At 38.2% G+C, this 27,995-nt stretch overlaps 2 protein-coding genes across 10 annotated transcripts; both read right to left on the reverse strand.

The window, feature by feature from the left end:
- Positions 1-84: 84 nt before the first annotated feature.
- On the reverse strand, positions 85-7,707 carry LOC112559876. Of its 2 annotated transcripts, none has more exons than XM_025231339.1 (10): positions 7,418-7,707; positions 6,576-6,723; positions 5,183-5,232; positions 4,802-4,903; positions 4,078-4,310; positions 3,778-3,868; positions 2,738-2,821; positions 1,863-1,995; positions 894-949; positions 85-441 (listed from the first exon to the last, which is right to left on the reverse strand). In XM_025231339.1, exons 2-10 carry the CDS (start codon positions 6,659-6,661, stop codon positions 314-316), a joined length of 963 nt encoding a protein of 320 aa, XP_025087124.1. In that variant the 5' UTR covers positions 6,662-6,723; positions 7,418-7,707; the 3' UTR covers positions 85-313. The 2 variants fall into 2 exon arrangements, with proteins under 2 accessions (XP_025087124.1, XP_025087123.1); XM_025231338.1 differs by having other exon boundaries at positions 2,738-2,824.
- A 4,169-nt stretch (positions 7,708-11,876) lies between these two features.
- LOC112560096 lies at positions 11,877-27,980 on the reverse strand. Of its 8 annotated transcripts, XM_025231677.1 has the most exons (18): positions 27,834-27,980; positions 26,682-26,771; positions 26,184-26,236; positions 25,044-25,144; positions 24,194-24,426; positions 23,860-23,950; positions 23,509-23,577; positions 22,888-23,020; positions 22,431-22,483; positions 18,397-18,486; positions 17,933-17,982; positions 17,219-17,320; positions 15,798-16,033; positions 15,466-15,556; positions 14,207-14,275; positions 13,631-13,769; positions 12,966-13,018; positions 11,877-12,248 (listed from the first exon to the last, which is right to left on the reverse strand). In XM_025231677.1, the coding sequence occupies exons 10-18, from the start codon at positions 18,480-18,482 to the stop codon at positions 11,911-11,913; spliced, it is 1,164 nt and encodes a 387-aa protein (XP_025087462.1). In that variant the 5' UTR covers positions 18,483-18,486; positions 22,431-22,483; positions 22,888-23,020; positions 23,509-23,577; positions 23,860-23,950; positions 24,194-24,426; positions 25,044-25,144; positions 26,184-26,236; positions 26,682-26,771; positions 27,834-27,980; the 3' UTR covers positions 11,877-11,910. The 8 variants fall into 8 exon arrangements, with proteins under 8 accessions (XP_025087462.1, XP_025087461.1, XP_025087457.1 ...); XM_025231676.1 differs by lacking the exon at positions 26,184-26,236; XM_025231672.1 differs by having other exon boundaries at positions 24,194-25,144.
- Between the last annotated feature and the right edge of the window lie 15 nt (positions 27,981-27,995).

Here is a 27,995-nt window from a genome sequence, read left to right on the forward strand (position 1 = left end):
GAGCAGAATGTACCTCCCCCCAACACGCGCACACACACACAAAGAGAGAGAGAAAAAAAAGAAAGAATGAACAAACGTTGACGAACTTAAAAGACAACTTTAATGCTTTACACTCCCAAACTGATTAAAAAATTAATACAATAGGAGCAATAGTTCCTCAGGTACATTTACTGTAGGTGACATGAGTGTGAAATCCTGTATACAGACCTTTTAAATACTGAAGGAAAAACACGGAGAACAAGGAAAAGCGTTAAAGATATAGAAGAGTTTTGGATTAGTTTGTCTAATTAGAAAGGTCAGTTGTGTCTGCTGTTTATGTATCAATAGATTTGTAAATGTGAATGTCATTAGTTGGGGCTTCAAAGTTCATGGCGTCGTACAGGTTTCTGTATGTCACAGAGTCTGTACTTTCTGCTGTTGTACTTTGTACCTCACTTGAACCTGCAACATAGAGGTCTTACAATCATACAACAACATGATTTTACATTACTAGCACCTACCGAACAGCATGAAGTATCCATCCACAAACATTTACACGCACAAAGTTAACATGTATAAAATATAGCTAAAGGTCGAGAGGCAGCTACGTAAGACATGATTTCCTCTTAAAGCGATGTAAATACCAACATCTTTTGGGTTTTGAGAATAACATAGGTTTCTAGGATATTTAAGGTTTGATTTGTGGATAATTCCCTTTGCTTGTAGGTCCAAACCCTGTCAATAGAATAAAGGAGAAGCCCATATAACTCTTTGTGTTTTGTGGAATGAAAGAACGAGTGAGAACACAGTGGGGCATGAATGTGACGTGCTGAGAGTGTGACCCTGACACAGTGGTGCATGTATGTGACGTGCTGAGTGAGTGTGACCCTGACACAGTGACTAGCAGAACTGACCTGTATTCTCGTAGATGTGTTGGCTGACTTTCAGATTTGCTTCCTGTACAGTGTTACTGTAAAGATAAAATCATAGCATGAAATGGCTGAACCACCAAAGCACGCATTTCAATTTACATAGTTTTGTTCACTATATAAACTAGTCCACACATTCATTTGAAACTACTAGTACTACACACACCCTTATCTCAGTCACACATTTATTATTATTTGTGAAGACTACTTTGGTCCATTCGCTGAGTCTTTTAGGGAACTTTTGTATCTTTTAAATCTCTAATCGTCTCTTACTCTAAGGTAGAAGGATCCTTCTTTAAGGATCTTCTAAAAGCTAAATGGAATGAATTAAGGAGATTAATTTTTCCTCATCTCCACATGTACAATCAGCTGGGGAAAAACAGTCTTTGCCAGAACCTTAGTCAGAAAGGACAGGTTTGAAATTGGTCTATAATTGCTTAAGCAGTTATGATCTAAAGATGATTTCTTTATAAGAAGGTGGACAATAGCCGACCAGAACTCGAGAGGAAAGGGCCAAGTCGTGCGAGAAGCATTAATTAAATAGTTTATATGTGGTAGCAGGACATTTAGACAATCAACGAGCTGAGAGGAAGGAATAAGATCAAGCTCAAATGATTTGGGGCTGTTCTTCAGACTAATTTCCTTAACAAAATGTTCACTTACTCAAAACCACATAATGTATGACCATTGGAAACTGTAGCAGGTTAAATATCCATATTCACACCTAAGTGTAAGTGAAATTAGTAATATGGATATTATGGATCCTTGGTAACTTTTCTTGATAACAAAAGTATGTTTATTAGGTGTATTATTTGACTAAGTCTGTTGATAACATTATGTAAAAAAATTCATCACTAGTACTAAATTTACCAGAGCATGAACTGTGACTTCTATAGTTTTTAGCTAGACGTGCTTCCACTCTAAACTAAGATTCCTCAAACAGACAGTCCTTACTGATTCTCTCGCTGTTTGCGGCGTCTCCAAATAAAAAATCCAGCAATGACACCAGCAGCAACAACAACAACCACAGCCACCACAACACCTACAGTTACACCGACGCTACTTCCGCTTGTCGCTTCTGGTTTACCTGGACATGAACACGTCAGCGAATGAAACATACACAGATGATTTAGTATGATAGAACGAATGTGGAAATTAAAATAAATATCAGTAATATTTCTAGACATTAAAGATCCAGTAAAGCACAGATGTTTAGTGTAAAACTACTTTGAGGCAGTAATCTTGCAACAAAAAAAGTAGTTCCAAAAGATTTTAGAAAATAAACTAACAAGAAGTGCAGATAACAATGATATAAATTATGTCCATCACAAATGACACTACTGCAACCTAAACTTCTGCTGCAGCCAGTCATATCCTTGGGATACTTAACTGTCATCATCGGTGACCATTAACACCTGACAATTTGTATTTATACACTAATGACACGATCGATCAATTCAATTCTCGTTAGCTCCCAGAGAGAACACAGTAAATTTCTGCTAAATTGTGTAGACTTAAAATCAACTTTTGGTCTATAATAATTATAGTCAATGTTTAATGTTTTAAGTATTTAAAAACAGAAATGAAATGGATATATTGATGAAAACATAAAGAAATGTTAGTATGCAAAATGAAACGCTACTCTAAATATTGCTGATGATGTTTTATCTCATTTATGATTTCCTCTTTAAAACAAAGCAAATGGTTTGCTCAATAAATACTGCGTTCGTTTGCTACTAAGGTATTTCTCAATAATTCTAGTTAAGTTTCTTGAGTGAGAAAAATACCACAATACAAAATACTTGTTGATTTGTGGTCAAATAGTTTACCTGTTTCAGCCAAGGAGGTTGTCAGTGACGTGTTACGAGTACTCTCAGTGGAGGTGGTGAGTGACGTGTCACTTGTGCTTGATGCTGCTGTCAGTCATGTGGGATTTAAAGAAATTCAGGGTATTAATTCTCTCTACCTCTATAACTTACCTGCTTATAAACATCTTCAGCATTACAGTGATACCTCGGTTCTCGAACATAATTCGTTCCGGGAGGACGGTCGAGAACCAAATTGTTCGAGAACCGAAGCAATGAAACCCATAGGAAATAATGGAAACTGGATTAATTCGTTCCAAGCCCCAGAAAATGCCTATTTACTGGCCTAATTTGTATATAATATGTACAAAAACATGAGTCTCAACAAGAAATAAGAAATAAAAGTGTATTTATTAAAACAAAAAAACAAACAAAAAATGTACTGTACAGTACAGTAAATTGTGTTTCATTTACTGTACCTGTACCAAACTTTATGGCAGGAGGGAATGAATGTGGAGGGAGGAGGGAAGGGGGATGGTTATTGTCACTGATGACGCAAGCAAGGCGCGCTGGGCCAATGAACGCCATTCGGCTCAACTCGGCTCAACTCGGCTCATCTCGGACGTTCGGATGTTCGAGTTCCAAATATTTGTTCGGATTCCAAGACAAAATTTTCTCGAATTTCCTGGTCGAATACCGATTTGGTCGAAAGTCAAGGCGTTCGAGAACCGAGGTATCACTGTATATACTTAGTCATCAAACCCATTCACTCTCCGTGGCTCATACATATCTGTATAAATACCATTGGTTAAAAACATTGCTGCATGCAAGCATTTTTGACTTCTTCGCATGGACATACTCCACTTGAGAACGCAAATACATGTACATCGCTTTTCTTACAACATTTGTATCTTTAGTATCTTTAAACATTCTATTCATTCTTTGGCAATTTTTAAAAGCTTTTCCTCCCCTAACCGAATAATAACATAATAAAAATAAGAATCATAACATCAAGAACAACAGTGAAAGACGACATATGTGATGGTATATATGCTCATTCATACCTGTGGTAGATGTGTAGATTCCTGTTTGAAGCTTCACGTAACTCAGAGTCACGTTGTTGCCAGTGTTTGGTGCCCGGGCTCTGAAGCCGATCTGTTTAAATACAGAACAATGTTGGTTTTAATGTTTCTTGTCTTCTTGAGTTAAGCAACATATAGTTCCCCTTTACTTACGAGGTAGCTAAGAAATCCACAATGTAAAGCATTTAAATGTTTTTAGTTGCAGTTTACGTGTTCTCCAGCCTACTGTAAACACACTTTATGACATGCGCATTTTAATATTTGTTAGGTTTCGTGTTATACCTTAAGGACTGCTGGCTCGATGTTCACCTCTTTATGGAAAGACCCATCAAATAAAACTTCTTTAAGCTTAACAGTTATCTCTGTAGTTGTTACTATAAACACACTGAGCGTCCCTGGCGTGGTCTGAGAATAGTTGAAGACAAGAGATGTATTTTGTGTGATAGTCAACAAAGGTGACAGTAGGACTGAGAAAGAGTCGAACACTCCGTTTTTCCCAGGACACACGGCGCCACCTGTAGTCAGAAAATCATCAACTTTGACAGAGAAAATTTATGAACAAACAATTTACCTTCAGAATACAACGCAATAATACTTAATATATATACTTATCAGCAAGAATAACCGTCTATTTGAAAAGCAAGGCGTATGGAATGTCGATTTTTTTTAATAATAAGTACGACCAATCATGCGCGATCAAACAGGAATGTCATTACATTTACATAAATTAATGACTAGACGCAAAAGTGAGTAGTTAGAATAGGACTTTATCTATGTGCCTTAACAGCCAATAAAGAACGGGTCAGTGAAAATGTGAAAATAGTTGCAATAATCGACCTAATACCTGGAGAAAGATGTTGAGTACGGTAGTATTTAACACGATATTAGTGTACACGTACATAAGCATCTTCACAAGTAGATTTATGCCTCTCGTTTGCACTGAAAGCTATTATTTTGTGCAATAGAAAAAGAATGAACATTCTATTTGTGATCATTCAACTATTACCGTCTGTTGTAGTCCAGTTGTTAGCGTCGCCACTGGTACAAGCTTGTGTGTAGTTACAAAACGTTTTCTTGAACGAGCAGTCGCCATATGAGATGTGTAGTCCTAAAAAAAAATAACCCGCATCCTCGTAAAAAGTTAATGTAATGAGAATCTTTTAACTAGTATGATTCTGTGACGCCGATAATAATTTTTTAAAATTTGTTTTTTCTTTCTCTTTGTTAGCTATGAACGTTTATCTAATGCTCTTTACTTAATTATCCACATATTTCGACGCACTATCTGAATCCATTGGATTTTTGTAAACATACCCATCTTTGTAACTATATTAAATGAAAGATAAGTAAAGCTTTAAGACTTAATGTAAAACATCTCATCAGAAACCTTTAGTATCCTGGCCAATGTAATCAGCGGCATTGAAAGACGAGCAGTCTCTGTAAAGAAACAAATAGAGCAGAATACAGCTAAAATTTGATGCAAGCAAACTCATTTCATCTCATAACAATCCGCAATAACACGCACACATACAAACACGCACGTACACACATGTGTGTGTGTATATATACGCTGCTGTTTGTCCGTCTATTCTTCCATGTAGTACACATTTTACTTGTGCAGGGCGAGACCTAAATGTGGACAAGGATACACATTTGTTTTCCTTATCTGCCTCTTAATTAAAAAAATATTGTCACTTTCAGCGTCTATCAAGTACTGTAGCTACATTTTTGTACAAAACTTTGAGTGGCTAGCTCTGAGCGAACTGTGTGTTCACGCGATGTATGGCTGAAGATACTAAATATACACAAAATAATTAACGTAAAACTTTTAAGCACAGTTCACAAAAGATGTCTTAAGTTTAGACTTAAAGTGGTCAGAGAATTGGAGTGACGAAGGATGATGGGTAAGCTAAGGCTTGATAGGAGGAAGACCTTTGTCCATAGTCTTTGTCTTAGTGGGACTCGCAGAAACTTGGTGACAGAAGATGAGCGAAGAAGTAGTGCGGACGTACAGATGGAAGTGAGTTTAAAGAGAGACCGAGGACCAGGGCTGGAAACGACAGAGTAAATCAAAGTCAATAGTTTGTAAGCTATACGGCCTACGACTACTAACCAGTGAAGAGAGCGAATGATAAGTGATATATGTTCACATCTAGATGGTAGATGAAGCGAGCAACGTTTCTGTGGATCCTTTGAAGTCTGTCAAGAGAATACTTGGGAATTCCAACTAAAAGAGATTTACAATAGTTAATCCTTGATAGCACAAAGACACAGATATGGGTTTTAGTTGCTTCAGGGGTGAGATAATGATGAATGGTACTGATCCTACGAAATTCAAGGTAAGCATTTCTGCAGACATGAGAAGTATGCTGATGAAAAGTCAAGCACTGATCGAGAATGATACTCAAGCTGCAGACAGATGTGGAGAAAGGAATAGCTGAGTTGTTTATAGACAAAGACTGAGGGAGAGAAAGATGACTCAGAACTTTGGACAAGTAGCAGTTCAGTCTTTCAGTAGCATCCAGCACTTCACATCATATGTGCATTCCTGTGTCCCTGTCAGTAGTCCAAGTGGAGCTGGCTTATAAAGCTCTGTATCATCAGCATGTGAAATAATCTTTCTCTTTCAAAAGTAGCAGGAACAATGACGGTCTTAATGACCCGTTCTCGTGCCAAGTCTTAGGAATGATTGTAAATAAACGAGTTTTTTTTTTCAAATTGCAGAAACATTGCAGAATGCCAGTAGTTATCATTGAAGCTAAATTTATTACAGTCCTTACTTTTGAGATGCTGACACGCATATCATGGAAATTAATACCAGAATAAGCAGCATGAACTCTTTCCAAGGTATTTCATTAGTTGACATTTCTCTGCAAGGACCATATCTCAGAACATTGACCTCACGGTGCGCACATCTGACAGATGAGTCTGTAAACGGATAGCAATAAAAAAAATAGTATAGTTTTCCCTTTGTTTGTGGGTGCGCGGGTGCACGTACTCTTGAGAGATTGAAATGGTGTCAGTGTATACTTTCATCTTATTCTAAGAATCCCTCTTCTTTAATTTTATTTTCAGTAGCTTAAGATTCTCTTAATTTGTAGTAAAAATCTTATATTTTACAATAATTTGAATGTTTGTTAAAGTACCATATACAGAGATCCGTTTAAATATCTTCCTCCTTTCTGACATGTATATAAAAAAGCACAGACCTAAGCCTCTACCATAATACTTGCATACTTGCACACACATACACACACTGAAGCGCAAACACAAGCTTACAAGCAAAAATGCACATCAGCGATGACAGAATGGAAATGCTTACACTCAGACTACACAAACCTACCCTTGTATATTCTCAAATAGTTTAGCTGTAATCGGCAAGTGTTGCTACTATAATTTAAGTACAGTAAACAAGTATTATTCAATACTTTTGTAATATATTTACATTCAGTACTGTCAGACAAAACTTATTTAACCGACTCAGGGACACGTGGATATCAAATTTATGTGAGGCTATCGGCACTTGTTTGTTAAATTCTTGTCAGCTCTCAAGATTTATATTTATATCCTTAAGATTGTTGACATCACTCTTGCTTGGTGTATAAAAATCGTTTGTACTTACTCTTGAAATTTTTCTCAAGATGATGCTTGCTTCATTTTATCGACTTTCATTAAGAATATAGTTTATTTCAGGTCAGCGCCGGCAAAAGAAATACTCGAGCTCTGTTGTCGGTCCATGAACGTGTACCGTAAACACGAAAAGACTTCCGCCTTGTTCACTGAATGACAGAAGTACAGGTATGGCATGAGGACAGTAATGTCGGTGTCAGTGTATGGACCACCACCTGACTCTTCCTGGTCTGAGTGGAGCAATGTAAGCGGGAAGACGACTTGTGACGATGCAGGTTTCATATTACAGACTGACTGCCTCGCGAGGTCGACAGCAAATACTTGAGCGACATGTTGACGGTGTGCACTGACACTGGATCTCACCTTGAACGGGTATGAGCTTAAGTACGGGTATGAGTAGAGCGCCTACACAAGTGTGTGTGTGTGTTTTTTCGTTTGTTTTATCATGGAATCCTGTGAGGCGCAGAGAGATGAAGTAATAGTGTACATGTTGACGTGTGTCTAGGAGTAAGATACCCACCCTGTCTTTATATCCCAAGGACATTTCTCTGCTAGGCGACCGGCCAATGTGTCTGTCATCATCTTCTTCTTGTTCCTATTCGCCCCCAGTGGAGCATAGGGCCGCATGTCTGTCATGGTCAGATAAAAATGCTCTCGCAAGCGTGTGAGAACACACACACACACAGAATGAACAGTCGTCAGCAAACATGAGACAACTTAAGTGCTTTAAATTCTCAGACTGATTAGAAAATTGAATACAAAAAGCAGAAAATTTCAAATAGATTTTTTTATGTTGGAGATATAATAAGTGTGAGTACCTGTATACAGATTCAAAATATTTATATATATACCAAAGAACAATTACGGAGAAGAAGGAAAAGGGTTAAAGATATGGAGGAGATTGAGATTAGTTTGACTAATTAGAAAAGTAATTTGTGTCAGAGCTTATGCATCGATACATTTGTGAATGTGAGTCATCAGTTTGAGCTTCAAAATTCAGAACACCGTACAGGTTTCTGTATGTCACAGAGTTGGCATGCTCTACTATTGTACTTAGTATCTCACTTGAACCTGCAGAATTAAAATCATTAAAATTTTTTATTTTACCATACAAGTACTGACCCAGCAACATACAGTATCTATTTACAAACAGTTAAATACACAAAATTCACATGCATAAAATGTAGTTAAAGGTCGAGAGGATGCTACATATGACATCATTTCCTTTTAACGCAAAGTAAATACCAACAATTTACCAAATAATACCGGCATCGAAATAGTCATTATCTGCTTTATTGATAGCGATTTCCTTCAGTAGCTACATAACAAATATGTCATTATCCACATAAACTGCTGGTTTCAATAGTAGACACAATAGATACACAAGATGTGTTCTGTTGCTGGTGTGTGCATCTGTACCGGGCAACACAAAAGACTTCGTCGTGTTCAAGGAGTGACACAAGGACCTGAGTTGTAGTAGTAAAGTTTATGTCTCATTGTGTGACCAGGTGACTTTCTTCCTGGTCTGAGTTTGGCGGTGCGAACGAAAGGATTCAAGTGTGTGATGAATAAGGTTTAACATTCTTCTGCAATTATGTTTACAACCAAATAATAATAATAATAATAACAGCAGAGATGCTAGTGTGCGTGAAGATGAGTATGGACAGGTGAATCATGGTGATGATGGTGACACTAGTCCCTATGTTAGTTGGTTTCAAGTGTTTCTGCATAATACATTACATATGCATAACTTACCTCATTCATCAATCAGACACACATTCGATGGCTCTATTGCATGTGTCACCAAAAAATACTGCATGATAACAGGATTTCTTTTCTCATTTATCATCTGAGATGTTTCAGTTAACAAAGACTTTGCAGGTAATGTCTGAGAGCTGAGTACAACTACATAAATGCAGGTTTTTATACAGTTTCCTTAGAATCAGTGGCAATATGAGATAAAAATTTTTAAATATTCAAATTAGAAATATTAAACATATATGTTACATATTTTATATAATATATAGACTTTCTAACAATAGAAGACACGGTATGTGTATGTTGGCAAGCAAATTCCAACTTCCTGAGCACTGGCAAAGAAAAATTGAAAAGCTATGGCCAATGTACATCATATTTCAAGCTTAAGCTTCATTTGATAAGCGGCACTACCTTTCCTTCCAACAAGAATACGTTTACCCGTCTGCTACATTATGTCCGCTAGATCATGAACACTTAGGTCAACATTTACCTAACTAGAGTGGCGTCCCTTAGCCTGGCCGGTTTGAGGGAGGCGGTTCTCCGCAATTTTTGCATTTTTAATAGTTTGCTGTGTTTTTGGTGCCCATTGGTTAGCCCGGTGCTTTTTTTTTTTCGTTTCGTCGTTGCTGTGCAAGACTATTTGACTTTTGGTTTCTTCTGCGATTTCGGGATTTTCCGTCGACTTCTGGTCTTCCCTGCATAACGGTTTTTTTCTGAAGATCTTGAAGATCACACAAGTCAGTCCTTTGCTTTCAAAATTTTCATGCAGTTTTCCTCTGTTTTGTGATTTCATCATTGCTCTATTCTGCGTTGCTACTGTATGACGACACTATGACGACACTATGACGACAGAGCTGTAGATCTGAACTCAGGGCCGTTGAGATCCAGTACGGGCCCAGGGCAGACGACTTGCTAAACTGCCTGATTGTACACCATCAAGTCAGCCTTACCATCGACATCACCTCCCCACCATTGTGCAGATAACAAGACCCTGTTTTCCTGTTCTGTGAACACTTAGGACAGGCTGTTGCCACATGATATTTCAGATACAAGAGCTTTTCTCGGAGTTTGCTTCTATGGCGGACACTAACAGTCCTTTGCGCAGCTGATACTAACACTGGCAGCTGAGAGTCTCAGCCGTTCCACGAGAAAGAAGTGCAAACTATTTGTAGTTTTGTGGTTATTTGTGGTTAATAAGGGCGATCACTGTAGATCTAACGGTGATGACTCCAGATAACAAGGATCGATGACATCGGAAAAATATTGAGAATATACTGAGAACATCTTAAGACTATGAAGGAATCTTATCATATTATACAATGACAAAGGGGATCGTCGCTTCACTTTCTTTACTACAACTCAAGTTCGCTGTGACAGTGAGTGAAGCACGCGAGAGATCGACATCCAGCCTGTAGATCAGTCAGTTGGCAGAATGCAACACAAAGACACTTACATCATGCGGCTTGTAGATGTTGATCACAATCATCAGAGGGGGTCATCGTGCAGTTTGACAGTGTGGCCTGTATCGATCAGCTATATACAGGTCACAGAGATACGACCACAGTGCATGTAGCTCAGCACTCGTCAAGAGGACTGTGGACTGTACTGCTGGGCCAAGAACCTGATGATCTTACCCTTCATTTTTGCCCATGCAAACACCTTTTTTTTCCTTTTTCTGATTTGTGGTCCTGTGTTGTGAGTAGTGGTCATGCGCTTTGCAGCAGCAGATCGTTCGCTCACAACTGTGGTCCTTTTTTAGCCGTCCGATCGTTTGATTCTAACTTTCCTTTTGGTTTTCTGCAGCTGCTAATGTTTTATTGGTGTACTTTTCTGTGACATTTCCGCGCATTGAGCGTTTCCCAAGGATTCGGATTTTGCGCGTTATAAGTCTCCTTCATTCATTCATTTATTGAAACCTTGTGCCGTAACTTGGCATGGTCAGATTCTCTTGTTTTTGTTTTTGGTTTTTTATGTTATCAACTAAAACATTAAAAATATCAATAGAAAGAAGAAGTTTCAAATTAATAGAATCATAGCATTAAATACAGAATAGCTTTTGTTCTGAATGTCACTGGTTCTACTAGCAGAATCATCAGCTGCTGTAAGGTGACAGGAGACCAATTTAAACACGAATATTAAGCTTTTCCAAATCACTCATCTTGTACCTGTTCTTTTAGGTGATTATATAAGTTAAGCTAGTTTATAAATCTTCCTTTGTTAATGCTGTTATCCAAGGTTACCTTTGTGATCACAGTCTTAATATTTACTTCTTCTGCTAGAGGTTGTTAACCGGGTATAGGAATTTCGTCACAGTGGACACATTACTACAGCTGATAACCAGGTTAAATCACGTGGTCATAGTCAGAGCCTATGACATCTTTGCTATCTCCCTGTCGGATTCTGTCATAGTCACCATGAAAGTCCCCTCCTATGTGATCATATGCCTCTGTGGCTTGCTGACCGTTGACCCCCATAGGCTGTGTGTTGCCGCCACACAAGACACTGTAGCCATCCTCATCGTCTCGAGAGGTGTTCTCACTAAAACCGTTGTCTTGTCTGCCTGTCGCTAAGCTGTAAGTAGGTGTAAGCTTCTTGTTATCTTCAAAGTGACGGCCCTTCTCTTTAGTTCTGTCAGCGGAGACAATGTGGTTGTAGTCACTTGCCATCTCCCCTTGCCAAGGGGACAAGGCCCCAGAAGAGTCGGCCTTGTCATAATGTCCATCAGGGTCATTGGCTATCAGTGTAGTCGTCCTCGTTCCTCGCAAGGCTGTAGACACCTGTCGCCTGCGATGCTCCCATCGCACTGTCATCCTCCAGGATGTGGTAACCGTCGTCTTCACAGTCACCAGCAAAAGGGGAGGTAAGATCAGGGGGACCACTCTGCTCATCTTTGACTACACGGGGTCCTGCTGGTAGTCCATTACGTGGAACATCATATTGGTTGCTGCTGCTGCCCATGACACCAGGGGTAGCTTTGTTTCCAGCGTTCACAGGATTTACAGGGGACTTTGTCAACGATTTGTTGGGTGACGGCATTGTTGCAGCTGTTGTCATCACTCCGAGGTCTGAGGAAAATAAAATAATTATTATATTATCATTTATAGCAACTAAATTTAAATACTTTATCATTTAACAAAACTAATAGTACTTTTATAGATCTTAAAAAAATAGTTGGAAAAAAAGTATGATTTACACAGCAAAGAAGTCTCACTGAAAAAGTCAGTGAAATACTTCTGTATAGAAATATAGAAACACAAGTAATAATGTTAACAATAGTATAGCAAATATTTCCCTTTTACTAAATCTAAGAGCAGCAAGACATGTTTCACTTATTTAAAAATAGCCTAGTTGTGTAGGAAGTAACAGTCAAATGTAATTACAGTCTGAGGTGAAAAAAAAAGCTATTTTAAACACTAAACATAAATAGTCGTTAGAAACTAAGAAGGAAAATTTCGTTTCTTGTTTTATTTTATCTCTTGGATTATGCCCTTATTGTTTTCTTTTTCTTAACCTTTCAGTCACGTGAGCTTCTAAATTCCTCCTCTATGTTGTCGGTTAAAGGCACAAGCCTGCCAAAAGCATTTTCTTATTTTCTCTTTCTTTCTCTTTCATTTGCTCTCCCTTTCTCCAAGTGTGCGCACGTGCATGTCGCTATCCACCGCACAGCTATCGTTGTGAAGTATGCATGGACGAAGATGTCTGTTGAAAAGTACATAACAAGAGAACTGAACCTAACATAAATTGTGTAGCTAGTGTAACCAGAACCAAGTGCATAGACTGACCTGCACTCTGGTAGATGTTCAGTTCACCTTTCACTGTTTCCTGTCCACTGTTACTGTAAAGACAAACCCAACAACATGAGAAAGCTCAACGAATAAATGGGAAAAATAATGGTTTAGTTTCGCTCAACACAACAGATGATAAAAAAAAGAACAATACTACAGCAACAACTGTAGGCCAACAAACACTTAAAGTAAAATCCCCAACATTGCCATTTCTACACACGTGGAAATGCTTTTCGACGAAACGCAAGAACGAAGCGAGCTTTTCTGAGGACAATGAGCAAATGATGTGTTATCACTGCTTTTGATCTTTCTGTTCTCTAACTTACAAGGGTTATCATGATCCAATGATTATAAAGATTGTTTGATGCCTAAATTTTTATTTCCATTTCTTCTTACACTGGAATTTGTTTACACTACCAAGTACAGTTTAGACAGGCACGCAGTAACGTATGATTTGTTATCACAGTGGTCACATGTCACAGGCTGAATGTCCACTAAATGAGCCTAATACGTGGCTAAATGTTATAATCTCACCTGAATGACTAAGATGCCTGACTAAACATGATATTGATTGATAGATGATATTAATTTTCAATGCTACATAATGTTTGGTTTGAAATGCTTTGCACGCTATAACCTAAGACTCATAAAGTCCATTTTACCGTTTCTGGCGCTGTTTGTGGCGTCTCCAAATAATTATTCCAATGACACCAGCAGCAACTACAACAACCACAGCCACGAGAACACCAGCTATTACACCGGCGTTACTGGAATCTTCTTGTTTCTGGGTTTCTAGTTCAGCTACAAAAGATAATGAACCGTGTATATGAAGCAAAATGTGATGGGCTGATAATTCGGGCAATAACAAACTGATGATAACGATGATAGGTTCTTAAAATTATAAATTAAAAATAACTTTCTTTGATGCCTAATACTACTCTTAAAGACCGTTTTGACCTTTCTTCCAACATTTAACATAAGAACAGCTAAAAGACAGAAATAACAATGTTGCAAACTTTCCACCTGCATTGTGTGGGGTACTGAGCTTTAATCATCAGCGAGTGGTAAAACCTACATACACCAACAACGTTTGCAAGTCAAGTTAATTTTGATTACTGAATGGAGATACTAATAGCAAAATAAAAACCTATAGAAATCTTGTTAATAACTGTAGCTTTTAATTTAACGACATAATTGTATTCTATTTGCTTTTCTTGCTAGTCTGTGGTCAACGTCACCTTCTGGAGTTGCGGAGGAAATGGTTGACTGGTCACAAGTGCTCGGTGTTCCTGAACTGGTCACAGGTGCTGAAAGAAAAGTTTTAAATTTCTTTTAATATTTCTTATAAATAAAGATATCTCTTTAGACCTCAGATCCATTCACTTCCCTTGTGATAACATTAATTGCATTGGAGAAATGGGTATCTGATGTATCAGGAAGATAAGGTTGGTAGAAGGAGCGTCTTCCACATGTCCTAGAAACGTCGAGCCACGCTAACTCCCCTCTACAGTGTCTTGGCTTTGGAACCGTTTACCTTCATCTCTGAACAACATTAAATAAAAGGTTTATCTAAAGGGTTCCCAGTCACTTAATCCCCAGACACTTCATCCCCGACACTTAATCCCTGACACTTAATCCCCTAGACTTTTAATCCCTAAGCACTTCATCCCCAGACACTTAATCCCTAAACTAAATCCTTAACTATAAAAATTATGAAGTCAGCGAAAAATTTAATTGAAATTCAAATAAGTCAAATTCAAACCATGCTATTAACTTCAACGTCATTTGAACATCTACAACATTAGTTAAAGTTCATATAAGTTAGTAAATTTAATGTTCTTCAACAATATGATATGAAAATTGTTCTTGAGTGTTCGCGAGGAAATTGCTGTTAATTAATCAATATGACAGGTAAGCTAATGATCGGAGGTACAGAAGACGATCCATTGACTCATATCTCTCTATATTGTTGCTAACTCAGCGTATTTCCTCTTTGCACGTTTCTCTGTGCCGGCGCATGATTGTAGAACAGACGCTTGTGTAGCTGACAATCCTTACGAAGACCATCAACGAATGTCCACATTGTTGGGTGATGACAGGAGAAGAGTGATTGAAGGGCGTGATGCCAACCCTCCACAGAGTTGTTTGTTCGTGTTATACAGGCATTAAACAATGCTTTATAAAAGAATCAGTGATTAGAAATCACACATTGCTCTCTACAGGAATAAATGTGTGGGGAGGACGTATTCTAATTCAATGCTTTGACAGAAGCATTACATAATGCTTTATAAAGGATTAAGTGCCTGGGGATTAAGTGTCGGGGATGAAGTGTCGGGGATTAAGTGTCAGGGATGAAGTGTCTGGGGATTAAAAGTCTAGGGGATTAAAAGTCTAGGGGATTAAGTGTCGGGGATGAAGTGTCTGGGGATTAAGTGACCGGACACCATCTAAAGATCTCATATTTTAATGATTGTATGTGATACCTGTTTGTTCTTACCTGGAACATCTGTGGAGGGTGCTGCCTGAAGCTTCACGTGACTCAGTGTCACATTATAACCTGAATTCGCCTTCCGAGCTCTGAAACCGATCTGTTTAAATACATGACAAAACAACTCTTGCTTACATCTGTCTCGTGCTCTTGTATACAGCTTCACACAAAATCACTTTACACTTTACTCAACATGAAATCCCTGTCAGTTGAAACTATAAAGAATTAGCCTAGTTAACATGTTTTTGTTCCGACTGCAAATAAATACTTTAAAAAGAAACATCGTTTTTTAAATGTTTATAAACTCAGATGCTATTTTGATTTAAAGCCCAGTGACGTACCTTTACCACTGATGGGTTGATATAAATAAGTGGTTTGGGAGACATAGCATCGTCCTTTTGCTCTGGAAACACTTCTGTTATTTCTGTACTTGTTGCTACAAACACACTGAGTGTCCCTGGCCATCTCCGAGTGTAGTTAAATTCAAGAGATGTGTTACGAGTGATTTTCAGTAAAGGTGACAGCAACACCGAGAAAGAGTTGTAGTCTTCTCCACTTCCACGACACACGGCGCGACCTGAAGAAAATAAACCCTGTGATAAACAACATTCAGCATGTGTAGTTCACAAATATTCACACAAATGAACAGTCAAACCAGTCAGTCAAGGAATGCGAATGCACCTTTAAAAGATAATAATTTGCACAAAAGGTTAGTCTACATTAATGAGTAAGATGACTTTGCTAAGACCTGTTGTAAGTGTAAATCCTCTAATGCAAAAGTATATTTAAATTTACACTTTGTGCACGCGTGTGCAAACAGGAGGGTTCATCAGTTCGTGCAGTGTGATAAATAATTATATAAACTATGTCACTACTTCGGGAGACTATACTTATTATGACACTGTTGTTCATACTACCCAGGTCCGTTCGAAATGTCGAATAAAGTATAGTAATTTACTGAACAGAAAACTCGAGTGTCTTTCTTCAATGTCAGGCGCGAGGATGATGTCTTAAATACCACAGACCATGATCCAGAACGAATTAAGTTTAAATGTCTAGACCTAATGCTATTTTGTAATCGCTAACACATGTTGCAGTGCTTAAACTACCTATCATTCTCCTGCTATGTTTAATCCTTAACAAGATGCACTTGAGTTGATTGTCGGCATCCGTCTCATATCACATCAGCGCGTTGGTTCTAGGAGTCTGTGGTGTTTCCTTTTCTTTGAAAGCTGATAAAAAATGCCAATACCAACTTCGTGATGAAACAATAAACATTTAATTAAAATGGTTTATCTGTCACGTCGTTTCCTCTCACTCAGCTCTTTCTTAGTTGATGCATGTTTACAATGGAATGGCGCGATGCCCACCTCCATGATGTCAGCGTTTCGACGACTGGACTAAAGAGACTGACACCGGACAGGTCTTCACTCGGCAACATAACATAAAGGCTCCTTCTATCGCCAAGTTATTCACTATACAGTGACCTTCCTAAAAGTATGAAGGAATACACGGGTTTTTTAAGGAAGACTTAAGTAAATAAATTAAGATTTAGAATAAACAGATATACGAGTTTCAAGCAAATAACGCACGAATAAATTGAAAAGGTATAGAAGGGAAGGAATGAGGTCCTGCAGTTAGTATCAAATTTCTTGGTCACTAACAAGATGCATTTTCACACCTACAAATCGCTCACATACACACCATTTTGATGAACCATGTTATAACTAAAACATTCTGCATTTGACATTTCAATCATTACCATCTAACACTGTCCAGTTTTTAGCGCTACCATTGGTGCAGGCTTGTGTGTAATAACAAAGGTCATTTTCAAAAGAGCAGTCTCCATAAGTGATATCTTTTGCTGAAATTAAAAGAAATGCACGAGTAAAAATAAACCGTGTGTAATAGGATAATACAACAGTTCTGAAATAATTGCTTTACTATATTCCACAAAGTTTTATGAACATTGGTTGTACTGTTTTATCTAAACTGTATAAAACATATATAAACTCTACATACTGTTCCATAGTGAACCGTCTGGACCATACATCTACATCAGTCAGTCCGTCAGTCAGTCGTCCCTTGACCGGCACCTGGGGAGCATATGGATAGAGGCGGCAGCTGACATGGCCGCCACTCTTGTCTATTGTGGGTGACAGTCAGCAGGTCCTGTACACGATGACCAGTCCAGTCTTTGATGTTTATAAACCAGTTCTTCTTCTGGTCATCGCGGTGCCATCTACTTTTCAAGGTACCTTGAAGGAAAGTCTTCGAAAGGGTGTCGTGCCAGGTCACGTGAACAAAACGACCTGCTTACGTCACGACTTTTTGTGTAGAGCTTCCTGGTATCCTACAAGTGTGGCAGGTTTGTTTTGTACAAAGTGTTTCAATGTATGCCGCAAGAAATATAAACTGTATATTTATTTTAAAATAAGCTCAAATTAAGGTTTCATAGAATCGCCATAGCACTAACCTTCAGTTTTTCCATCAAAATAGTCAGAACCCTTTTCGTAAGGACAGCCTCTGGAAAGAAATCAGTAAAACAAAATCTTGTATAGTACTTCACACTACATGGACAAACACTTTTTTAATATATTCAAAATTTTCAGAACTCATAAGAAAAGCATACAATTTTGTCTTAATCTATTGTTATGTCAATTTATCGAGAGAGACAGAAATGTTAAATGTAAGACTAAGCGGACTTTTTATTTTTCAGATAAACTGCACACACTAAAATACCTAAAGTGAAAGAACTAGAAAAGATGCATCACGTGTAGAAATCAAAAAACGTCATTGAAGGATAGACGCATACAAAAGTTCTAGGAAAAGTCTAATACAGAAAAATACCTTTCGTATAAAAATATTTCCATCAAATAATAATTTTGTTACTGAACAGAGTGTAAATACAAGAAGTAGAACTGTAGTTTACTGACTTACATTTTAGAGTTTGTTGCACACCAGACAGAACAAAGTAAAATAAAGAGCAGCAGGAACTCTTGCTGAAGTTGCTGACATGCTGACATTTTCCTGCAACAACAATTGTTTACAGAACACACTTGTCGTGGGAAGTTTCACAAATGTATTTTGACATGAGCATACTTTATATCAGAGATTCACACGGCGTCAGGTGGACTTTTAATATTCTTATTCGACAAAAGAATAAGGACATTGTAAATAAATACAACGTAAATGTTTAAACGCGCTTATAAACACAAATAAATCATAGAGACGGTTAATAAAACACGGTAATAAACTGGACTAAGCAACCTGACATTTGACTGTACTGATGAAAATTTATAATCTTGAAGAAGAGGGGTGGGAAATTTATGTGTTACGCCGAGCCAGTAACTAAGGCTATATCATAGCCTTATTAACAGATGTGACATGCAGAGTGCCGGAGACGAGAGCTGAACCCAGGACAGCCAACCCTCACTGTGTTGGTGACAGGTGCTAACCGTTGCGCCACCGGGACGTCAATAATAATGAGGAAGGGCGAACAAACATTGTAAAATAAATCATTTTAAGAAACACTGAGTGTGAAGATTTCGTGCAGATAATCTTGTATAATGTAGCATACCTTTTTTTAGGTTCAGTGAGACAGTCCTGGATTCTTGGTATTAAAGAATGGTATTAAGTAACGACAGTAATATCAGTCTCTGAATTTTTAAATTTCTCATCGTCATGAAAATAGACACAAACACTCTCTTTCTCACGAATACAAGCAAAAATCGCGCAAACACACATACACACACATAGCGCACAAGAGAGTATTGTACATATACAAACATCCTATGATAACCATGTGTTTAGACCCAGACATGTACACAGTACTACACACATAACTTGATTGCGTTGTTGTCATAATTAAGGCTGCAGTTTAAATACTCTTATTCATTATTTTTAGTCATTACAAGACTAAATTATTTAAAGGACTAGGCGAGACTGCACTGTAACATCATTGTAAACTATTTTTACCTGACGACACTGAAATCCATGTCAGTTCTAAAAATTACTGTCATTCATATTGTTGACACCAGTCTCTCTGTTTAGAGAAATGGATGAATAAAATATCCTACATACCTTTGATGTGCTATGCTCATGTTCCTGTATAACTGTGTACTCCTTGTCTTACCATCTTAACTACACAAACTTTGTTCTGTTGCTTGCAAGTGTGTTCGTAAAATGAAAGACTTCCGCCTTGCTCAGTGAGTAACTCAAGGAGAAGTGACGACAGCAACAACTTGAGTCACATTGTGCACCACAGTCACATGACTCCAAGACCTTCTTCCTGGTCCAGAAAGGTCAACAGGACTGGTTTAATAACAGGATAAGGCTGTCTATGAAGTGTCGCAGCTTTTAGTGTGCACTGACACTTGTGTTTCCTGTCATCTTTGACAAAGATAGCGGCTCACAATCAGGAGCATGCTTTGGTATATTTATATAGGTGTATGTGTATGTTGAATTGGTATATATTTGTATGCGTGTAAGTTTGTATTATGTGCACAGGGGCTCGTGCATATATGTGTGTGTGACAGTGTGTGCATGTATGTGTGCGCGTTTGTGTGTGTGTGTGTGTGTGTACGTGTGTGTGTGTGTGCACATTAAAGTCTACAAAACGCAGAAGCTAAGTAAAACAATTTCTGTGTAAATTTGCGAGTATCTTCTACCTAGTATGCTAGTGAAAGATAAAACAATTCTGAAAGGCGTAAATCAAAATTGATTTTCATTTCAATACAATAAAATGATCGTCAATGCACCCCGTGATATAAATATACAAACGAAGTACTACTCTTACTATACAGGTGTGTGCTAACCCTTTCAGAACTCCTGGTCTTACGAGTTGACAAAGCTACATTGTTGGTGTATAGTGTGTGTACTCGTGAAAACATCTTGCACGGGTTCACACAGATGATAGATCATTCAGTAGGAGTGAAAACATTAACTGCTATCTATGCGTGCGACGCTCTTCTTGTCTAGGAGACCAGGGAAAGAAAGACGATAAATATCTTTACGAAATTAGAAACGGATATGTTTTTCAGTTATCGTTGGGGTGCCTTACAAACGCAGACACAGTGTGAGAGAGAGAGAGAAAAAGAATCTGCGTGAAAGTGTTACGGGCAGGTAACCCTGTTTTTTTAATGTCAGCGTGAAATGGTGTGATTCTGAGGCAGATATCTGGGGTGGAGCAGCCGTCCTTGGAGAGGGTGGCTCCCAAGTACTTGAGGCTGCTTACATATTCAAGCTTGGGAGTGTTGTGACAACATGGACTCTCTGTCCACATACACGCACGCACGGACGAACACGCACACGCACATTGTTTCAGTGTTCCTGGGGTTTTTTTTACGACAAACGCAGACACTGGGCCCTTGGTGACAGGGCTTAGCTCTTGCTGCCCACGACAACCTAATCTTACAGGGTAGCAGTATATATTTACAATAATAACACATCAGTCGCTCTCAGTTTTTACTACATAGCTCGCGAGCGCCCACAACTCCTCTTCCCCAAACAAAAGAATTACCGCTCTGTGATTTAACGTACAAAAATACTGATTTATTTAACAGATGAACATGCAGATAATACAATAAAATGAATCATCTAGAGGGTGTCCCAATACTATTCGTGATATTTGGCACTTGGTACATTCACATAGATGCATAAAAGAAGGGATTTCATCGGTGAATGACTCAACTGTCATCTTTCATCCAAAAAACAAGAAGCCAGCAAGTACAAGAGAGAGGCACCACCCCTTCTGACCCTCTGCCTCACACAAAGGTAATGGGGTGGTCAGGCGACTAACCCTCCCCCATGTCATCCTAGTAGGTCCTGGCAGACAGGTGTGGGAGGAACCTAAGGTGTTACTTTCTTCCTACACAACATTGACAGTTAGTCCGTTGGTTACTTGACTTGCTGTAGCCAGTTAAGGTTGTTTACCTCATTCAGCACCTCTGAAGTCGGCACATATGCCCCTCTTTCTTGCATAAGTGGTATATGCATGTATCAACAAGCCATACTAGCCCTACAAAGTGAAAGGTATTACGTCCCTTCCAAAGTTACCACACACGCACACACATGCACAGTCACGCCCGCACACACACACACACAGCAATCACACTGGCAACGTCCATGATAGCTTTAGTATTTTAAACTCACAGATTGGACAAAACTAATAATTATGGTGAAAGCAAATAAACAAGAAGTTGCTGATTATAATCATCTGTCTAGAATCCGTTGGAATAGAGACTGGGAAGCTTATTTAGGGAAGTAGGTCGATTTGGCAGACTATGATTTCGACAGTTTATATAACTAGAAAGATTATTATTTTATTTCGCTTATTGATGAATTGAATTGTAAATATGAATGTCCTCCGAAGCATTATTAAAGTTCATGGCGTCATACAGGTTTCGTTGCTGTTGTTGTTGTTGTTGCTGTCTGATAATGTTCGAATTTTCCACTTCTGTACTTTGTATTTCAGTGAAACCTTCAAGGAGAAAACATTTTAACCTCAGTATACTTACCTACAGTATCCATTGTCTAGCACTCAAACATATTTTATGCACAAAGAATATTATCGTCATTAAAGGACTTCTCGTATTAAAAAAGTCCTCCTTGATGACATCAAACACTGCCAATGTTCGCATAAACTTCAGAAGAAAAAACAAACTGACAGTCACGAGGTTGTCAAACAATGGCTGCTTATAGAGCTTGACACAAATCTGCCTCTCGGTTGAAACCTATTCATGCATCTCAATACAAAAAAAAAAAAGAAAACTAGAAACAAAGAAGCATAAAGTTTTCCAAATAATTTAACTGGTTTTTCAACTAATTCTTACTTTTCTCTACGTCTGTGTATACCTTTCTCTCTCTGACTGTAAGAAGGAGAGAGCAAAAAAAGCCTGCAAGAGGTATAAAACAATAGAGAATTGTTTCCCCAGAGTGTAACCAGCATCACATGCGGAGACTCATAGACTAACCTTCATTTTGGTAGATGTTCTGGCTTCCTTTATCACTTTTGTGTTCATTTTTACTGTGAAGACAAAATCAAGAACATGTAAAGGTTTGAAAAAGCAACCATCACTGTCATCTAACCGTTCGATCTCTTGGTAGAGACAGGTAAGAAAAGGAACAATCATTATGAAATGGCAATATAGGCGGTGTTATTATAAATAGTGCCCAAAAAGAAACTGATTGTCCACTGAATCTGCATTTTTTCACAGAGCGCTGAGTGTGCTTTTATACGAGGTAATGAGCTCTACAAATAATACTATCATTATTATTCGTTGATTAACGCATAAATATCCCCTGGATGCAGAAGATTTGAACACAATATTGTTTGATACATATTTCTATTATTACTATGATGCTTGTTAAGCATCCTCCTAGTGCTGTGCAATTTATAAGTGCTTCTAAGATTCATATTAAGCGTCTTACCGATTTCGTTGGTGTTTGCGATGTCTCCAAATAAAATATCCAGCAGCCACACCAGCAACAACCACAACAACCACAGCCACGACAACACCGACTATTACACCGACGTTACTTCTGACTTCTTGTATCTTGGCTTCTGGTTCACATAAACAACTCCAAGAATAAACATGTGCCTGAAACTTAAAAGTTATATTTTCATGATTTCATCTACATCAAACGGATTGTTACAATAACAGCAGTTCGTAAAGTAGAAACCAAATAAACCAAAGTTCATGTCTAGTTTACCACTACACTCGAAGGCTGTTCTGACTAAAAACTGATACAAAGGTTTTAAAATTGAAAACACAAAAAGAGACAAAAATCATATTTACCATCACTAAACAGTACTAGTACATTCTCGTGTACTACAGTCAGTACAGGTTTTGGTATATGTAACCTCATTACTAACGTGAAAATTAAAGAGTACACAGAGGCGCTGTAGGAGCAAAAACTTTTTGTTATTTCATTCAACGTCATCAGTTACACGTGTTAAAATCTTTTAGTAGTACTAAGTAGCCTTCATTCTTACGATAAAATAGTATTCTACAATTACATGTTTTCATTCTTTGACAGTTTGTCGTTTACCTGCTGGAGTCGTTGAGGGAGCGTCTGACTGGTCACGTGTCCCGGATGTACAAGTATCAGTAACGTGGGCTACAAAACTCATTCATTGTTTAAGCTATAACAGCGATAATCATCTAGGAACAAAGTGTTAAGTTATGAACATATGACTTTATCCTTTACTCTATTTATAATAAACACTAAATCTTTGTACAAATGGAGGACGTTTCTGACACAGACTTTAGACTTCGCAGGTAATATTATTCGGTTCTAAGCATTGCCTTTGTCAAAGTTTATTTGTTTAAATTTGTATTAGACAAAAGGTTTTGCTAAAGATCTCATGTTTGAATTATTTTATGTGATGTCTGTTCTTACCTGAGAGATCTGTGGAGCGTGCTGCCTGAAGCTTCACGTCATTCAGTCCCACAACATAGCCTACATCCGCCCTCCGAGCTCTGAAACCGATCTGTTTGAAGTACATGACAAAACAACTCTTGTTTACAAGTTTCTCATCTTCTTGTGTACAGCTTCACACAATATTACTTTACACTTTACTCAACTTAGGAAATCACTATCAGTTGAAACTGTAAATATTGTGTTTAGTTAACATGTTTTTATTCCGACTGCAAAGAGATAATTCAAAAAGAAACATCGTTTTTAAATATTGATAAACTCACATGTGATTTTGACTTCAAGCCCAGTGACATACCTTTACCACCGATGGGTTGATATAAATAAGTGGAGGTGGAGACTTATTATCCGTTTGCTCGGGAAACACTTCTATTATTTCTGTACATGTTGCTACAAACACACTGAGTGTCGCTGGCAAACTCCGAACGTAGTTAAATACAAGAGATGTGTTACGAGTGATTTTCAGTAAAGGTGACAGCAACACAGAGAAAGAGTTGACGTCTCCTCCGCTTCCACGACACTCGGCACGACCTGAAGAAAATAAAAACCTGTGATACACAACTTTCAGCGTGTGTAGCTCACAAATATTCACACAAATGTAGTAATGGAAATAACAAAATGTACTTTAGTTTTCTGTCGTACGTCGTACGGACCTTATAACACGTGTTCAATGAAAAGCCAAAGTGGCATCATTCTTACAGTCGTGTTTGGTGCTAGGATGCCGTGTTTCCTACTTTTTCAGGTTGGGGCGAATCTGAGGAAAAATGGCAGACTCCTTTTACTCCTTGGTGTACAAGAAATGCTTCACTAAAAGGAATTTTCTGTCAAGTCTTTTTCTCTCACTCAGGTCTTTCTTGCTTTTTTCATATTTACAGTGTAATCGCGCCATGCCCACCTCGATGATGCCAGTGTTTCGACGACCGGACTAAAGAGACAGAAAGTGAGCTCGACAATAGGTAGCTTTGATGACTTCACGGCAACATAACATCGTGGCCTCCATCTTTCGCAAAGTTATTCTATTTACATGAGGTATTCAATGTTCAGTCACCTTCATATAAGTATGAACGTGTTCAGCAATAACGTGTTCGTAAACAAATTAAGAATTAGACTGAACAAATGCATTATAATGTAGATATTTAAGTCATAACCATATGACACTGTCCAGTTGTTAGCAGTCCATTGGTGCAGGCTTGTGTGTAATTACAAAGAGTTTCTTCGAAAGAGCAGTCTCCATAAGTGATATCTTTTCCTGAAATTAAAAGAAATGCACTAGTAAAAATAAACTGTGAGTAATGGGATAATACAACAGTTCTGAAATAATTGCTTTACTACATTCCACAAAGTTTCATGAAAATTTGTTGTGCTTTCTTATCTAATCTGCATAAAACACACACATATATATATACACTCTGTATGCTGTATGATAGTGAAGCGCCTGGAGCATGCATCTACATCAGTCAGTCCGTCAGTCAGCCATCCCCTGATCACATGGGTAGACACAGCAGCTGACAGCCCCCTCTCTTGTCTATTGTGTTTGATAGTCAGCAGGTCCTGTACACGACCACCAGGCCAGTCTTGGACCTTCCTTGGTCCAGTTCTTTGTATGAGATCCGCAGCAACCTCATTAAGCACGTGTTCTCGAAGGCCTGGATTCCCCTTTCTAGTTAAGATGACCACCTGTTACATCCGTCGACAAGGATCGGTACTACCAGGTATTTGTACAGATTTTATTTGGTAGTTAACTTTCTTATAGCTATTCCAGATCCTGTCCTGATTAACCATTGCCGCTGTTGCTGTTGCGATACTGATGCGTGGATGCGACGTGGATCTACCGTCCTCGGAAAGGATGAATCACAAGTACCCGAATCTTCTAACTCCTTCTAACTCCTTCTAACTCCTTCGAGCTGTACCCCAATAAAATGATCTTAGTAAATGTCAAAAAAAAAATTAAAATAAATTCTGATGGAAATAGCTACGTTCTATTTTTTAATTCCCTGCCTGGTTGGTTGGTTAATCAGAAAATTGCTTCAACCTTGAAGTGATTTTGCACATGAGAAAGAAATTATGTACGGGGAGGAATCAGGAGTACCTTGACGGCCGGTCCTACCAATAGATGTTACATACAGAGAGTTTCCAGAGGTCTGAACACAGGACCTCTTAGTGCAGGTGTGACAAGTGAGTCTCTAAACCACTGTATTACCGAAGGATGCTATTTTAATATGCCTGACACTATGCATTTCTTTTTAAATAAACGCAAAGTAAGGTTTCACAGTACAGAATCTCCAAACCTTCAGTTTCTCCATCAATATAGTTCGCACCATTTTTGTAAGAACTACAGTCACTGCAAAAGAAAATTAGTCAAACAAAATATTGTATAGTAATTCAGCCCGCATGAACAGACATCTTTAAGTGTATTCACAATTTTGAAGAACTCGTAATGTAAGCAAGTGACATTATTATTTTTCTCTTGATCTGTTGTTATGTCAATCCATCGAGAGGGATAGAGATGTTAAATGCAAGACTAAGCGGACTGCGTAGTGTAGTTTTTTTTTACAGATAAACCGATAATACACAGTTTAAAAAGATGCATCAATGGTGGAAAAAAAGAAACAAAAAACAAAAACAAAATTGAGGGATAAACGTATGCAGGAAGACTAGGAAAATCTAAGACAGACAAATACCTTTTGTAAAACAATTTTTTTAATGAAATCTTTCATAAAATAATGGCTTTTTTATTGAACATACTGTAAATAAACGAAATAGAACAGTAGTTAACTGACTCTTACATTTTAGAGTTTGTTGCACTCCAGACAGAGCAAATTAAAATGAAGAGCAGCAGGAACTCTTGCTGAAGTTGCTGACATGTTGACATTTTCCTGCAACAACAATTTTTACAGAACACACTTGCCGTTCGGAAGTTTCACAAATGTATTTTGATATGAGCATACTTCATGTCACAGATTTTTACGGAGTCAGGTGGACTTTTTTCTCAGACAAAAAAATAAGCACATTGTAAATAAAGACATCACGGCAGGCAGCAGTAAACAGATGCCACATGCAGAGAAAGAACAGTGTACCCAAGACGAGAAATGAACTCTGGGCAGCCAACCCTCACAATATTGGTGACAGGCGCTAACCGTTGCGCCACCGGGCCGTCAATAATAATGAGGAATCGCAAACACACATTCTAAAATAAATCATTTTAAGAAACACTGAGTGTGAAGATTTCGTGCAGCTAATCTTTACTATGATGTAGCCATTGTTTTCTGGGTTCAGTGAGGCAGTCATTGAAACTTGTAAGATTAGTATTAAAGCAGCGGCAGTGATGAAGATCCCTGCATTTAAAATTTTCTAATAGTTAACACAGACGCAAACACTATTTCTCTTTCTTTGCAAACTGCACACATGCATTGTACATGGAAATCTAACTGAAAGCCGTCCGCGAAGCTTCTGCCCACAGTACAGGAAAGCCTAAAGAAAACAGAGGGGAAGAAGAAGTATTTATTGTAGGGGCATGCACACGAAATTCTTGTTTGTCTTGGGAGGAAATCCAGTGAGAACGAGGGACTTCCGCATTCCACTGGTTGTTGAATAGTCCCAGACTAGCAAGGTACAGTGGGTTCAGTACAGAACAACATTTCCGTCATTTTCCTGTATCAACGGATCGCCGATCGATTTGTTATTTTCATACTTTTTATTTTAACAAGACAGTCAAATAACTAACTACTTATTCATTAATTATTATTCATTTCTGTGGTAAGCGGCCCGCGACACTAAATTATTTAGAAGACTAAACGAGACTACAGTGTAACATCGTTATAAACTATTTTTATCTGACGCCAGGACAATCCACGTCAGTTCTAAAAATATCTGTCCTCCAGATAGTTGACACCAGTCTCTCTGTTTAGAGAAATGGATGAATAAAATGTTGTACATACCTTTGATGTTCTATGCTCAGGTTCCTGTATAACTCCTGTACTCCTTGTCTTCCAAGCGTAGCTACACAGACTTTGTTTCAGTTGCTTGCAAGTGTGTTCTTATAATGAAAGACTTCCGCCTTGTTCAGTGAGTCATGCAAGAGACGTGAGTAAAGCAACAAC

This window comes from Pomacea canaliculata, linkage group LG3, assembly GCF_003073045.1.
Source record: "Pomacea canaliculata isolate SZHN2017 linkage group LG3, ASM307304v1, whole genome shotgun sequence".
In the NCBI taxonomy this organism is placed as follows: Eukaryota; Metazoa; Mollusca; class Gastropoda; order Architaenioglossa; family Ampullariidae; genus Pomacea; species Pomacea canaliculata.

What these genes read in the sequence shown, in the direction of transcription:
- LOC112559876 (XM_025231338.1), bottom strand. Translation starts at nt 6,661, where the DNA reads ATGTCAACTAATGAAATACCTTGGAAAGAGTTCATGCTGCTTATTCTG. An exon ending in CATTGGCCAGGATACTAAAG is followed by an intron (nt 4,904 to 5,182) that starts GTTTCTGATGAG and finishes ATTTTTTTTTAG; the next exon opens with GACTACACATCTCATATGGC. An exon ending in CAACTGGACTACAACAGACG is followed by an intron (nt 4,311 to 4,801) that starts GTAATAGTTGAA and finishes TTCTGACTACAG; the next exon opens with GTGGCGCCGTGTGTCCTGGG.
- LOC112560096 (XM_025231670.1), bottom strand. Translation starts at nt 19,559, where the DNA reads ATGAGCATAGCACATCAAAG. An exon ending in TGTGCAACAAACTCTAAAAT is followed by an intron (nt 17,983 to 18,396) that starts GTAAGTCAGTAA and finishes ATTTCTTTCCAG; the next exon opens with AGGCTGTCCTTACGAAAAGG. An exon ending in TTTTGATGGAAAAACTGAAG is followed by an intron (nt 17,321 to 17,932) that starts GTTAGTGCTATG and finishes TTTTAATTTCAG; the next exon opens with CAAAAGATATCACTTATGGA.